The sequence below is a fragment of the Chiloscyllium plagiosum genome, unplaced genomic scaffold, assembly GCF_037043375.1.
Source record: "Chiloscyllium plagiosum isolate Xiang-an unplaced genomic scaffold, Cpla_swu_hap1 HiC_scaffold_6, whole genome shotgun sequence".
Classification (NCBI taxonomy): Eukaryota; Metazoa; Chordata; class Chondrichthyes; order Orectolobiformes; family Hemiscylliidae; genus Chiloscyllium; species Chiloscyllium plagiosum.
The window spans coordinates 102,173,577-102,187,996 of NW_028270144.1; the positions used below are offsets into that span (position 1 = coordinate 102,173,577).

At 39.3% G+C, this 14,420-nt stretch overlaps 1 protein-coding gene across 1 annotated transcript in view; it reads left to right on the forward strand.

Annotated features, from left to right (window-relative positions):
* LOC122550816 (FRAS1-related extracellular matrix protein 2-like) overlaps positions 1-14,420 on the forward strand; it is a 244,705-nt gene that overhangs the window by 197,303 nt on the left and 32,982 nt on the right. Inside the window, exons 7-13 of the mRNA XM_043692118.2 lie at positions 1,394-1,543; positions 4,088-4,297; positions 4,880-5,077; positions 6,803-6,967; positions 7,057-7,239; positions 10,713-10,843; positions 12,438-12,596. Coding sequence (XP_043548053.2) covers positions 1,394-1,543; positions 4,088-4,297; positions 4,880-5,077; positions 6,803-6,967; positions 7,057-7,239; positions 10,713-10,843; positions 12,438-12,596 — 1,196 coding nt within the window. The remainder of the gene's footprint in view (positions 1-1,393; positions 1,544-4,087; positions 4,298-4,879; positions 5,078-6,802; positions 6,968-7,056; positions 7,240-10,712; positions 10,844-12,437; positions 12,597-14,420) is intronic.

Sequence of the window (14,420 nt, forward strand, 5' to 3'; positions counted from 1 at the left end):
AATTTCACTTTCCTGATGTGAAACATCAGACTCACAGCAACCTTTGCTTAGTTCATGTTTGTTTAGTTGCAATAGGCAGCTTTTTGTAGTGTGTTTTGTGGAGAGGTTAAAAAAGTGTGGAATTCCTTGGCAGGTGACTAGAATACTGTTTGCTCAAGGTTACTGTGATAACATGTTGATACCACATCACACAACACCCCCTGTCCAAGCTGCTGAAAAATACATCAGTAAAACTTTGTAAAACATGAAGTCAAATGACTTTGTCAGCAGTTATTCTGAAAAATATACGAACAACAAAATTTCAAAATTTTCTGTTCTTACCTGCAATACACCACATACAAAATTAAAACAAACTTCAGAAAACTTAATTTGAGTGAATCAAAACAAATTTATTGACAATGTATTTGAAAGACTACCCTTTAACTTTGTTTCCAACTGAATTTGCTTGACTTTGTTTGCCAAAGTAGTTCAAAATAAATCATACTTCTAACTTTGCACTTTGGTCATGCTGTTCACTTTTGTTTTAGATTTGACCTTAATTTTGAGATATCTGAGACATTGTAACCCAGACAATAAGTGCCCTAACTGAATATGCAGAATGAGTGTTGACAGAGGTATCTGGATCTTGTTTCAATAGAACCAAGTCTGATTTTTACCCTAGCCTAATGCCTGTGGAATTACACTTTCCAATAGGAGTCATTGGAACAGGAATTCTTCTTGATTTGCAATTAGCCCAGAATGAATCTTTCTCTAACTTGCCTCCTGATAGGGAGTTTTATAGGTCTTTCATTAATTGTGTTCACTGCAGATTGACAAGTGCAGGCCCCTGTATGGGTTTATGGTACAGCACAACGGAGAAAAATTACTCAATGTCAAAGGGTAAATTTCACACAAAACCAGGTTATATTCCAACAGGTTTATTTGGAAGCACTAGCTTTCGGAGCGCTGCTCCTTTATCACAGCCACAGCCACCTGATGGAGCAGCGCTCTGAAAGCTGGTGCCTCCAAATAAGCCTATTGGTTTATAATCTGGTGTTGTGTGATTTTTAACTTTGTCCACCCCAGTCTGCCACCAACTCCTCCACATCATGACTCAATATCAAATCGCTTTTGTTAACTTCATGTGCAAATAAATCACAATTAATTTTATTGCCATAAGCTTGATATGGTCATTTGCATTTAAAATGTATTACTAAGATATTTTTTCTCAAATTGCCATAAAATGCCTAATGTTGCAGCATTACCTTCATTACCAAATTGATTTCTCCATTATACTCTAAATTGGGTGATATATCTAAAATAGAAACCTGGTTACTGGGTTTTTTTGCCTTTATATATCTCAGTTACATAATGTTGTACATGGTTCACACTGCTGGTATTATCTCTGTTCCAGAGCCAGTTTTTTACTTTGGAGACACTGAGTACCAGGTAGATGAAAGTGAAGGCTACGTGGAAGTCCAGGTCTGGCGAACTGGAACAGACTTATCCAAGACAGCAACTGTAACTATTCGATCTCGCAAAACAGAACCAGCATCAGCTGAAGGTGAGAACATGATTTCTTTGTTGGTGTTTTAGACATAGGAGCAGTTTTTGTAGTCAGCGGCAAATAAGCTGTTCAGTACCCTTGCACTTGTCCTCAAACTTTCTGTGTGATTTTCCTGTATGAGTTGCAGTTCTAGAGTTAATAGAATTCAGTGCACTGTACAGGGGCTCTGGGTCTCTTGCAAGATGTAAGAGATAAAGTGTAAGTTGAAATATTTAATTCATTGTAAATTTGAATACAGAAATGAAATAAAAAGAGGAAAATGGAGGAATTGAAAGAGAGAAGAGACAGACGAAGAGTAAAATATTTTTATTTAAAATATCTAAAATATCTAAAATGTGAAGAAATGAGATGCTGCTTTTAAAAGGTAAATCTTCAGTATAAAAGAGATTGTTTTCAGTGATTAAGACACTACTACAACATTAAAAATTCTGTTATATTTTAAAGGATGAGTCCAACATTTTCTGTCTTGTGAGTATCTAGTTGGTAGGTACGGCATTATCACACTCTTCATGTGTTTATAGCCTCAGCAAGAAAGCATTGGAGCACTGCTTCTGGAGGAGCAGCAAAAACCCAGTCAGCGCCTTCTACATTTTTTGTATTTAACTGGGCATGCTTGAATGCCTAAAGTTGCTGTCCAATTTACTGCTTAATAAGTCTCCCTCATTTTTATTGCCAAACCCAGGTTGTTGTCTGTTTTTATGCATAATATTGAACTTGTAACTTGAGTAACTACAAATATTTACATAATTAATTCTCATGTTGAATCCACTTTCGGACTTTACACCAGAGCTCCTTTTCACAGAATTATATATGAGTAGCTTGAAACAGTTAATTTGTTTCTGCCTAACAGCATTTGCAGTTTTCTATGTAGACAGCTGATAATCAAAATGCCTTGATAATCAAAAGTATCCTTTCCTGATGAAGTATTATAAACCAATACAATTGTACTGAGAGGTGACTCATCCTAGGAATGTGAACAGTTTTATGACTAAAGGTATCCAAACACATTGTGCTGCATTCAAATTGACAGGACATTGCTGAGAAATATATTAGCACGGGTATGTAAACATGTCTCTTCCAATGCCCTGCATACTAGTAAGGTAGTTGAAGTCTACCTTCAGTGTTTGTAGTTCTGAACTTCAAAAGTAAAATACCAACCCAGAGTCTGTTGCACAAGTAAGAACCAGAAAAAAAAAGTCAATTTCTTTTAACCTCTGCTTAACAATTTTCCCTTAATTGAATTAATCTCAAGTCAGATCTTTCCACTAATGCAGAAAGTAAGAGCTACAAAAGCTTCCCCATTCTTTTAACAGTCCTATAATTGACTAAGTCACTTATCCAGTAACTTCAAAAGAAATTCTGGTGTACGAGCATACGAATCAAGAGCAGGCCATTCAGCCCATCAAGTTTGTTTGAACTTCCAATAAGATCGTAACTGATCTAAGTGCGATCAAATAATAATCAAACCTGCATTGCTGTATCTCTGTGATACCTTTCCCCCCTTTGCTTAACAAGAATCTAACAACATTTGCCTTACAAATATTTAAGCTTCCAGCATTTTTACTGAAAGGGAGATCATGACTTACTGAGAGAAAAACATTCCAGCTCATCTCTTGTTTTAAATGGGTGACCCCTGTACTTTTTAATCAGTGAAGATGTGGATTCTCCTATAAGAGGAAACATTCTCTCTATACCTATCCTTTCAAATTGTCGTGTGTTTCAATCAAGCCACCTGTTACTTTCTCAAATCCAGAGGATGTAAGCCTAACTTTTTCTCTTAAGACAAGGCCCCACCAGGTCTGGACTGCCTCTAAATAGTTACATCCTTCTGCAAATAAGGTGATACTTCCTAATATGTCTTGCCTGCTGTTAAACAAAATCCTGAAATAAAAGTAGTCAGGGCCAGGATTTCCAGTTTCTGAATTGAGAATCTAGCCGCTGGTTCAATTCCAGGACCCAACATAGTGTGTTGTGTTCCACAGTAGTACCAAGATTTTTAAAGGGACAAACCAATTAACAGGATTGCTGTCTAATCTAGGACAGTCGACAGAGTATTCACCTCTGCAGATCTGTTAGCCGACATGGGAGCTAAAACAGAAGTATATTGAAAATGAAATTAAAGTCTGGTTAATTTTTTTTACTGAAAAATTCAGTTTTGTTAGGATACAGTTTTCATATAATTAAAATTCCCTGTAATTGCACTTTGGAAACACCAAAGTCTTACTCAGTATTTAAAATTGGCACTGATTGGGAGGGTTGCAATTTTTAAAAAATTCAGTTAAGAACACTGAAAATTGGGGATAGTGCATCCTGCATAATTCAACATAACCCAAGGAATTTTCATTATTGAAAATGTGCTGGTGTAACAATTCATGATTTATTATTATACTGTAAATATAGATAGTTTTAAAAGGACCTTGAGTTAGAAATGTATCTTTAAGAACGACTGAAACAATTACAGAAATCATGTGATTCCACAGTCTGATAGTAATTAATTTACTATCTTTTTAAGAATTCCTAAACATTGGGTCTCTTTTCCAGCTGGCGTTGATTATGTAGGCATCAGTCGCAACCTGGATTTTGCTCCTGGAGTGAACATGCAGACTTTCCGTGTTACAATCCTTGATGATTTAGGTCAACCAGCTCTGGAAGGACCAGAGACATTTGAACTTGTGCTGCGTATGCCAGTGAATGCCGTCCTTGGAGAACCCAGTAAAACCACAGTGCTCATTAATGACTCGGTGTCAGATTGTAAGTGTTCACTTTACACTTTCATCTTGCTGTTCAAATAGCTTCTAAAGCCATGGCGAAAGACCTCTAAAGTGGAGACTGGAATGGTTAGCAAAATAAATGACATTATGGCAACTTCTGAAATGTAAGAAGTGGCAGGGGTATAAATAAATATTTGTCTTAAATGTCACTTCGGACAATCTTCTCAATACAGAGGAATCCTGATTATGTAAAGGTCACAGGCGGGGAGTATTTCTTTCATTTGATCATTTAACTACATTTTATTTCTGGCACAGTGATACATGGTGTTAAATTGGCTTGGAAATATACCTGGGGATTTCAATATTTATTGGATTTGTTTCACACCTGTAATCAATTAAATTGGAATCGTCATGTAAAAATCAAGCAGCAGAGTGTTTTGCAAGATTAGATGTGGTTGTGTCTTTTAAAATCTCCTACCTAACCCAAATCTTGCAAGCTAAAATTGCAATGGCCAATTTTTGTCAGGCACAGATGCAATTACATAACTGGAAATTGTATTGTTCTTAACCCAGTAATGGTTACGAGAAAATAATACATCAACAACTTTCCTTTTCTTTAAAGTGCCAAAGGTACAATTCAAGGATGCAGCATATGTGGGAAAAGAGAATGATGGTCAGATCACAGCAATTGTTTACCGCAGTGGGGACACCAGCTACAAATCCACAGTTCGGTGTTACACTCGTCAAGCATCTGCTCAGGTCATGATGGATTTTGATGAGCGTCCCAACACCGATGATTCCATCATTACATTTCTTCCAGGTATTGTACATTATACAGAAATAATGTTAATTTTCAGCACTTACTTAGTAAGAGCAGCATTGGTTATCTCTCTCTATTCTTTAACTTTGTGTGCAATATCTGCAATATGTTACTTGCAGAATTTTTCAAAGAACTATTTTTTGGTTGACCAGAAGCAGATTTTAAAATGCTTAATGAAATAATAATTTAATTGAAACTGATTTTAAAACACTAATTAAGAAAACTAGTGGCAGCTTGTAAAAAATGGAAATGGAGTTATAGTTTCCAATGTTGCCACAGTTCCTTGCTGTCTCTCAAACTACTGAGTAACTACATCGCGATACAAAGGAATATTGGGAACAGAAGTATCCCATCCCTTCTCAAGGGCAACTAGGAACAAAGTCATTTCTGTCTGTGTTATTGAGCTGCTGCTGTCTTCCTGATCACAGCTCTCCACTCCTCACTGCAGATACTCACTTGGTGTCTGCTTTACATTGAAACAGAACCGTGACATGTGATGTTACACACATCTCAAATGACCTAATTATTCCTGTCAAATTACTTGTGAAGCAAATCACACGATTAGTCAATCTTCTGCAAAATTCCTCTGTAGTCACAGCCAATGGAATTTGGACAGGACAGGATGCCATTGTACTGGAGGCATTTTCGAGAATGTTCTCTAGGCACCCATGTTTTATGCGTAAATTAGAAAAAAGTTCTTTGAGTTTGAACCACCAATCAGTTAGTTTGTGATCAAATTATATTAGCATTTATAGAATTATCCGCAAGAGACCCTGATTTACAAGCATCTGACATGCAAACATTTCCATTACTTACATAGTGACTTTATATTTTCCTGCAATGTGTTCTGATGTAATAGGCAATGAGAAAGGAAGATCCATACAGGGCAGAATATGGGGAAGACATCTGATATGGAAAGGGAAATGCAAGCATATGAATCAGGAGCAGGAGTAGGCCATTCAGCCCCTCAAGCCTATTCCATACTTTAACGAGATCCTAGCTGATCTGATTATAACCTCAAATCACATTCCTGCTTATACCTGTAACCTTCCAACCTCTTGCTTAAAAAGAATCTATCAATCTTTGCTTTACTAATTCAAAAAGTTTGCTTCTACCACCTTTCCAGGGAGAGAGTTCCCTTCTGAAAGTTGTTTTTTGCCTAATCTATGCTTTAAATGGGTGACCCTGATTTTTGAGTGCATACTGATTAAACGCTATTCTCAATTTTACAGTAAAAGGAAATATTGTCTACACACCTGTCCTGTTACAATTCTTTAACATTTTTTGTTTCAATCAAATCGTATCTTATATTTCTAATGATTACAAACCTAGACTACTCAACCTTTCCTCAAGAGACAACTAACCTGTAACAATATTAGTCTAGTAAATTTTCTGTGAACTGCCTCAAACTTAATTTCATGCTTCCTTCACTGTTAATAAAGCTATCACAGAAAAAAAAATGCTACTTTAATAATTGAGTGGAGATGTTAAAAGACAAGTGAGGAGTATTTGTTATGAATGCATTAAATGTTTGTATAATGTCACTGGCTGTCATTTTTTTACTCCTGTGTTACTATTTCTGTTGAAGATTCCTTATCTTGACTGTTAGAAAAATATAGCTTTTTTGATGTAATCAAACTTTTTCATTAATTAAAAATTATTTATGTTTTGCAAAAATGGCAAACCTCTTTTAAGTGTCTCATATTAATCTGTCATATTTCACAGGTGAAATTGAGAAACCCTGCACTGTGACTTTAAATGATGATACAATACACGAGGAAGATGAAGATTTGAGATTGGTGCTTGGAACTCCAAAGAGCGAGTCTCCATTTGGAGCTTCAATTGGGGAAAAGAATGAAACAGTGATAAAAATCAAGGATGGTGCAGACAGTAAGAAGCATTATTGTGTAGTTTCAAAGTGAATTGAATTCATCCTTTATTTCACTGGTTACTTTAACAAAACTGCTCTTTTACTACAGAGGCTATTATTAAATTTGGAGAGACCAAATTCAGTATCAGTGAACCGAAAGAACCCGGGCAGATTGCAGTTGTAAAAATTCCTGTACTTCGCCTTGGAGACACTTCAAAAGTTTCTATTGTACGAGTCCACACAAAAGATGGTTCTGCAACCTCAGGAGAAGACTACCATCCTCTGTCAGAAGGTACATGATTATATGAAATAGTTCATAGTTTCCTGAAAGTATAGTGGTGTCTTAGGTTTCAGGTACTTATACTAAAGTAAATCTGAAGTGCCCTGCAGCAAGGAGGCTTGGAGTAGACTGGAACATGATTTGACCTGTTCTGAGTACAGCCTTTGTATTTTTTGACAGCTATTTAGTCTGCAGAAAATGTCTGAAAAAATAATAGAATGTCTATAACTTTGAAGTAAACAAAGATGCAAAGAATTTAACTTTAAGCCATTTTAATTTTAAAATGTACTTTGCGATTTGAGAAAATGAATCAACGTCTTGGTTTTAGTATTTTTTATTTAAATGGTTGACTGTTTTCTCACTGCTGTGCAACATCAGTGCCAAATTTATCAGTTAGCTTTCAAGGAATGATTAATTGTGGTTTAAAATAAAGGAAGCCAAAAATATGTAACCGTCCTGCTGGAATGCTGCCATAATTTCAGCTGCATTGAGGAACAGGATGTCTTGAGTCTTTGTATTCAATCCGTGCTTGCTATTTTCACAGAAAATTTAACTGCATTTCCTCTGTGATGCAGAACTGATAATTACCGCATAATAACACATATATTATATATATAGATAATATATTGTATTGAATAACCCGACAGTTCATACATCCAAAAAAAGGCCATTGAAATCTATCTGAATCGTAGAATCCCTACAGTGCAGAAAGAGGCCATTTGACTCATCAAGTCCACACCAACCCGTATCCCACCCAGATCCAGCCCTGCACTCTATTCCCATAACCCCACATAACCTGCACATCTTTGGACTGTGGGAGGAAACCAGAGCACCCAGCAAAAACTATAGACACAAGGACAACATGCAGACTCCACGCAGACAATTGCCTGAAGGTGGAATTGAATCCAGTTTTCTTGCGCTGTGAGGTAGTAGTACTAATCATCAACATCATGCCACCCGTTGGTTACCTACCAATATATAAATCTATGACCTATCTCTAATGACCATGAAACAGTGTGTCATCTTAATCTTGGATACTTACTGAAGAGACAATGCATACAACTGTATATCTACTCTCATGTAAACATAAAAATGTGCTGTATCTTGATATATGTCCTTCCTAAAATAATACAGTTCATGCTGAAAGGGACTTGCAACTAGCTCACTCTTATTGATCACCAATATCTTCCCTACCATTTCACCAATAACACCGGGTCAAATGAATTGCAGAAAACCCAAGCTGTTGCAAGAACTCAGTGCTTTTAGCATACTTAAACTTCTTAAAGCACTTCACAGGAGTGGCACTACACAACAATTGACGCCAAGTCACATAAGGAGATATTAGAGTATGTGATCAAAGTCTCGGTCAAAAAGGTAGGTTTTAAGGATCATTTTAAAGCAGAAAGAACGATAGGCTAAGAGATTTAGGGAAGGAATTCCAACAGCACAGTACAAACCAGGAATGCAAGAGAGGCCAGCATTGGGGAAGTACAGAAAAGTGAGGGAATGAGAGGAAATTATAGAAATAGGGAGGGATCAGGCCTTGGTGGGATTTAAAAACCAGGGTGAGAATTTATTAAATCTGCTATTTTCTGACTAAGTACACAGGCAATGAGTGAATGGAACATGGAGTGAGCTTAGATAGAAGCAGCAGAATTTTGAATCAATTGAATTTTATTGGGAGGGGTGCAGATATTAGGTCAACAAGAAGAATGATGGAATAGCTAAGAGGTAACTAAGATATGGATAAGAGTTTCAGAAGAACCAACAGGGAGGTTGGGGTAATATTACCGAGGTGGACTTAGATTGTCTTCGTGCTGGAGCAGGTATGGGGCTTGCAGTTATCTCATGGTAGACCATCGGTTGTTAACAGCCTGACTGAACCTCAAAAGGTAGCCAGACAGATGGATGGAGTCAGTGACTACGGAACAGCTATTTAGAGTAACTATTATCAATTTAGCATGGCAAACCATCAGCTGTCTGAAATGGTGGCAACTTTCCATTTATATTCCAGATAAAGTGTGTCATTGCATTTTCCGGTTGAATCAGTGTAACATTGTTTGAAAGTTGGCAAACAATTTGGAATGCCATTATTGAAGGAGTTCTGATCTAAATGTGGAAGCAATTCAGTCTATGATGCTGAACAATTGTGGTGCATTTATTGGATTGATGTGATTCACAGACTTAATTCACTTTAATAATTATGTAAAGACATCTTGGCCTTTACATAATTATGACTGTACTCAGAGGGTCTGTTTATGGTCACAATGCTTCCCTTGACTTTCCTCTTATTTCAAAGATAAAAGCCTAGAGATTTAGTGACCAATGCCTGATTTTTGGACACAAGCAACCTACTGCACTTTCAGTGTAATGAGCAAGGAGCACCTACACACTTTCAAACAGAAGTATGCTACCCACTCTGTTAGATAGGATGGATACCCTGTCAGCTGACCTCAGTTGTAGCACCAGCATTGTTGTCCTAACTAAGAGCAACAATTGAATACATAGAAATAAAACCTGGGGCCTTTCTGTGCTGTATAGCTCACCTCTACACAAACCACTGGATTCATCGAATAAACTATCAGGAGTTTTGGCTGATGGTGTTGCTACATGTTTCGGGTTGCACTCTGGTGCTCCATAAATAGGATTGGACCAAGTTTGGGTGTGCAAACTCCAACAGTCAGCTTGCTCCACAGACCACCCTGAGGCCATCCCTCCCCAGGCTTTAGGCCTCCCTCAGCGCCTAAGCAGCCAGTTAAATAGTCACTTAAAGTTCTCATCTTAATTCCTACAACATGTAGGAAGCCCCTTAGTTTTCTCAAGTTCCCTGGGCCTATCAGAGGAGCCAACCCCATAATGCTGTCGCCCCCTTTAGTCTGCCCCATGGCCATTTGAACCTGCTCATCCACCCCTCGGTGAGATTGCCAACTCCAGATTTACCTGAGCTCCGTGGTGTGGTGGCACTGTCTGTAGTCCCAACAGTGGCCACTCCTCCTGGTTAGCAGGTGGTGGTTCTGCAGAACTGCCCACCATTGGTTTTGGTTTGGCTGGCTGCTGTGTGAGGTAGGCCTCCTCCCACAATATGATGGAAGTCTCACTTTAAAGCAAATGCTGTCCCCAGCATTACATTGATACAGAGCAGGCATTGGGACAGTAGGCAGGCTCCCTCCCCCTCTGACCTTATAGCCCCAATTGAAGCTTATGTGAGACAAAACCCTATCTACCATTTCTAAGCTAAAGCAGAGCAGACTACTGAGTTGGACTTTAGGTTTATTCATTGACAAATTTGATATATTTTAGATGCAAAGTAAATTTGGAAATTACAGATATAAAGTATAATTCTTTCTGTAGCTGCATCATAAAATATGAAATACGTTCAGGGGAAAATGGGTGTCTGTGATTTGAATGAAAATTTGTCTCCCTTCTCACTCAGATGTTCCTTGACTGTGTGTTCTTCATCAAGACTTTTTTTTGACTAATTTCAGAAATTGAATTTAAAGCAAGTGAAACTGAGCACTTTGTGGAAGTTGAGGTGCTGTATGACGGAGTGAGAGAAATGCGAGAGGCCTTCACTGTCCACCTGAAACCCGATGAGAACATGGTGGCAGAAACTCAGGTACACAAGCAGAGGGAAAGCCTTGTGGCCCAGTTAGCAGTAGGTTGATTAACAGATTCAAAAATGTCAGTAAGTGCCTTTTGTCCCTACTTCTTGATTCAGTGCTCTGCACTTTCATCTCTTTCGAGTTGTGTGTTTATTTGTATTGCCCCTCGTCATTCTCTCTGCCAAAACAAATCACTTCATATTCTTCTGTAATAAATGGCATCTGCCACATATCCACTAATCTGTCTGTGTCCTTTCTCAGGGGAGAAAGTGAGGACTGCAGATGCTGGAGATCAGAGCTGAAAATGTGTTGCTGGAAAAGCACAGCAGGTCAGGCAGTATCCAAGGAGCAGGAGAATCAACGTTTCGGGCATGAGCCCTTCTTCAGGAAGGAGGAAAGTGTGTCCAGCAGGCTAAGATAGCTTTCGTGTTGCTATGGTCTGGCGATGGAGGAGTCCAAGGACCTGCATGTCCTTGGTGGAGTGGGAGGGGGAGTTGAAGAACACCTCTGGGACACCCGGACCAACCAAACCAACCACCCCGTGGCTCAACACTTCAACTCCCCCTCCCACTCCACCAAGGGCATGCAGGTCCTTGGACTCCTCCATCGCCAGACCATAGCAACACGACGGTTGGAGGAAGAGCGCCTCATCTTCCGCCTAGGAACCCTCCAACCACAAGGGATGAACTCAGATTTCTCCAGTTTCCTCATTTCCCCTCCCCCCACCTTGTCTCAGTCAAATCCCTCGAACTCAGCACCGCCTTCCTAACCTGCAATCTTCTTCCTGACCTCTCCGCCCCACCCCCATTCCGGCCTATCACCCTCACCTTGACTTCCTTTCACCTATCGCATTTCCAATGCCCCTCCCCCAAGTCCCTCCTCTCTACCTTTTATCTTAGCCTGCTGGACACACTTTCCTCATTCCTGAAGAAGGGCTCATGCCCGAAACATCGATTCTCCTGCTCCTTGGATGCTGCCTGACCTGCGCTTTTCCAGCAACACATTTTCAGCTGTGTCCTTTCTCAGTCTATCACTACCTTGTTCACAGTTGACAAGCTTCCTAAATTTTATTGCACCTGCAAATTTTGAAATTGTGTTTTGTGCGTCTGAGGCGATATTATTATTGTGGATCAGGTCTCCCCAAATTGGGATTGTAATCGCAATTAGTATTACTCACTGAAATGTTGGCGTGTGAGGTCAGAGAAGTTTACCACAGAGTTTCAACTGAGTGATCAGCTGCGAGACAGCTTTAAGTCCTCACATTTATTTCAAACTTTGATTTATATTACTGATCCTCAATGCCTAACTGCTACACCAATAAAAATGGTAGGCTTCAGAAATATCAAAAAACAATTAAATCTTCTCCAAACCCTCTCTGTTCCACACCCTTCCTCTTACACTTCTCACAGCTCTTGCAGGTCATTGTCAACTAAACTAACAAGGAAGCCATATATTAACCTTGTTCCAGATCATTTTGTTTTTGAGGAATGCTTGATACTTTCAAACAAATGTTGCCTGTCTTGATGAGCACAATGACAAAAAGAATTGCTTCATTCTGTGGATATTGCACGATAATTCATTACTGATATTCTCCATGTTGTCTCCCAGATAAGCAAAGCAATTGTATACATCGAGGAGATGAACAGCATGGCTGATGTCACATTCCCATCTGTCCCACAAGTTGTCTCACTGCTTATATATGATGACACATCCAGAGCAGCAGAAACCCCTAGCCCTCCAGCAGGTTATCCTGTTGTGTGCGTTACGGTACGTATCATCCACTTAACATGATTGCGCACTAAAAAGTTGTCAGGGCAGTTCAGTACAGAATTTTTCGTAGTATCTTCATTGGACAATAAGGTTGCATTATTGTTCTTTATGATGTGCAGAAGCATTGGCAAGGACTTTTACATTAATGCAGACTTCTGATGGAAGACATATGATTTGGCATTGCCAACGTCTGTGCCTCTTTACCAACAAGATCCTGAGTTGAAGCATTTTTAATGAGGGCCAGCAGGAAACAATGGCAAATTAATTAACGATAATTTCAGAGTCTATCAAGGCTCTGCTCCCATGCCAATTAGCTCTGTCACTTTGTAATATGGGCACAGCCCACATTAGCCTAGACTATGTCAAATCAACATAAAAAGATATGGGCTGGTAGACAGGGCATATGGGTGCAATGGATCATATGGGAGGCCCTTCCCTCCCTTCAGTTCCTGCTAAGCCACAGCAGCAGTTGATGGCCATCCCCATGTATTGATTTTAAGCAGCACAAAGATCTTCTTGAAGTCGTTCCTCTTCCCCTCAGTCTTCAGATCATTGGTTTCCACCTCTGTTAGTGGATCTGCCAATCACTGACTGGTGGAGGGCCTCCTATTGGCACACAAACATTAATTACCCACACATTGTCCCTGATCAGAAAGAGAACTCATTCCATTGCCTGTATTTGGCTGCAGCTTTGCAAAGGAAAGAGTGAGGACTGAAGATGCTGGAGATCAGAGTCGAAACATGTGGTGCTGGAAAAGCACAGCTGGTCCGGCAGCATTTGAGAAGCAGGAGAGTCGACATTTCGAGCATGAGCCTGATGAAGAGCTCATGCTCAAAACATCAACTCACCTGCTCCTCAGATGCTGCCTGACCAGCTGTGCTTTTCCAGCACCACACTTTTCGATTCTGCAGCTTTGCAAATCAGAGTAAGAATGTCTCTGTTTAAAAATGAGGGATCATACATTTAAGTCCATGTCAGATTGTTGATTTACAGAGAAAGATTTTTCCTCACAGAGGGTCATGAGTCTTTTGAACTCTCTTCTTCAAAAGGCAGTGGTAGCAGAGTCTTTTGAATTTATTGTGGTAACAGGAAATAACTTGTAACAAGTAAAGTGTAAATGGATATCAGGGGTAGGCAGGAATGTGGAGTACTCAAATCACCCATGATCTTGTTGAATGAAGAGTCAAGGCTTGTGTGATCTACTTCTGTTTCTAATGTTCATATGTAAAATGTGTAAAGTAAGGCATGCAGGGAAGGGGCCTGCAACTAGCCCCATTTTCAAGTCCTGACTTTTGATTAAAAATACAGCCCTTTGTGTCGAAGCTTCCACCCTTGTGTTTAATAATTGCATTAATGTCACATATTGTAACTCAAAGGTAATTTCTCATCTTAAAAAAAAAATCCCAATCAGAGCATTGGAGGACAAGAAACTAGGTGAATCAGCCATGTTGTTTGGATCACATCAGTATGTTTAGAAAGGAGACTACATGATGTGTATATATTCCAGGACAAGTAATCCAGAAATTCAGACTCATCATGGGCATATATCTGCAGCTTACTTGAGCCATCCATATTTTTACAGGGGGAGAGCAAGGCCTTGGGTGGTGAATGTGCCTTACTGTTCTCTTAGGAGGTGTTATCTGCCTGACTCTAATTTTCTAGTAGATGGAAGGAGGTCAAGACAGATGTGAAGTTCAACATTTTAGTCTGCTCAAGCTGTAGGAGGAGCTGGGTTGGGGGGGATAGTGGGTATGCAGGATATCTCCCTCATGACCCCCTTTTTCCTGATCAGGGTTCCCTCCCAATCCCCATCACATTGG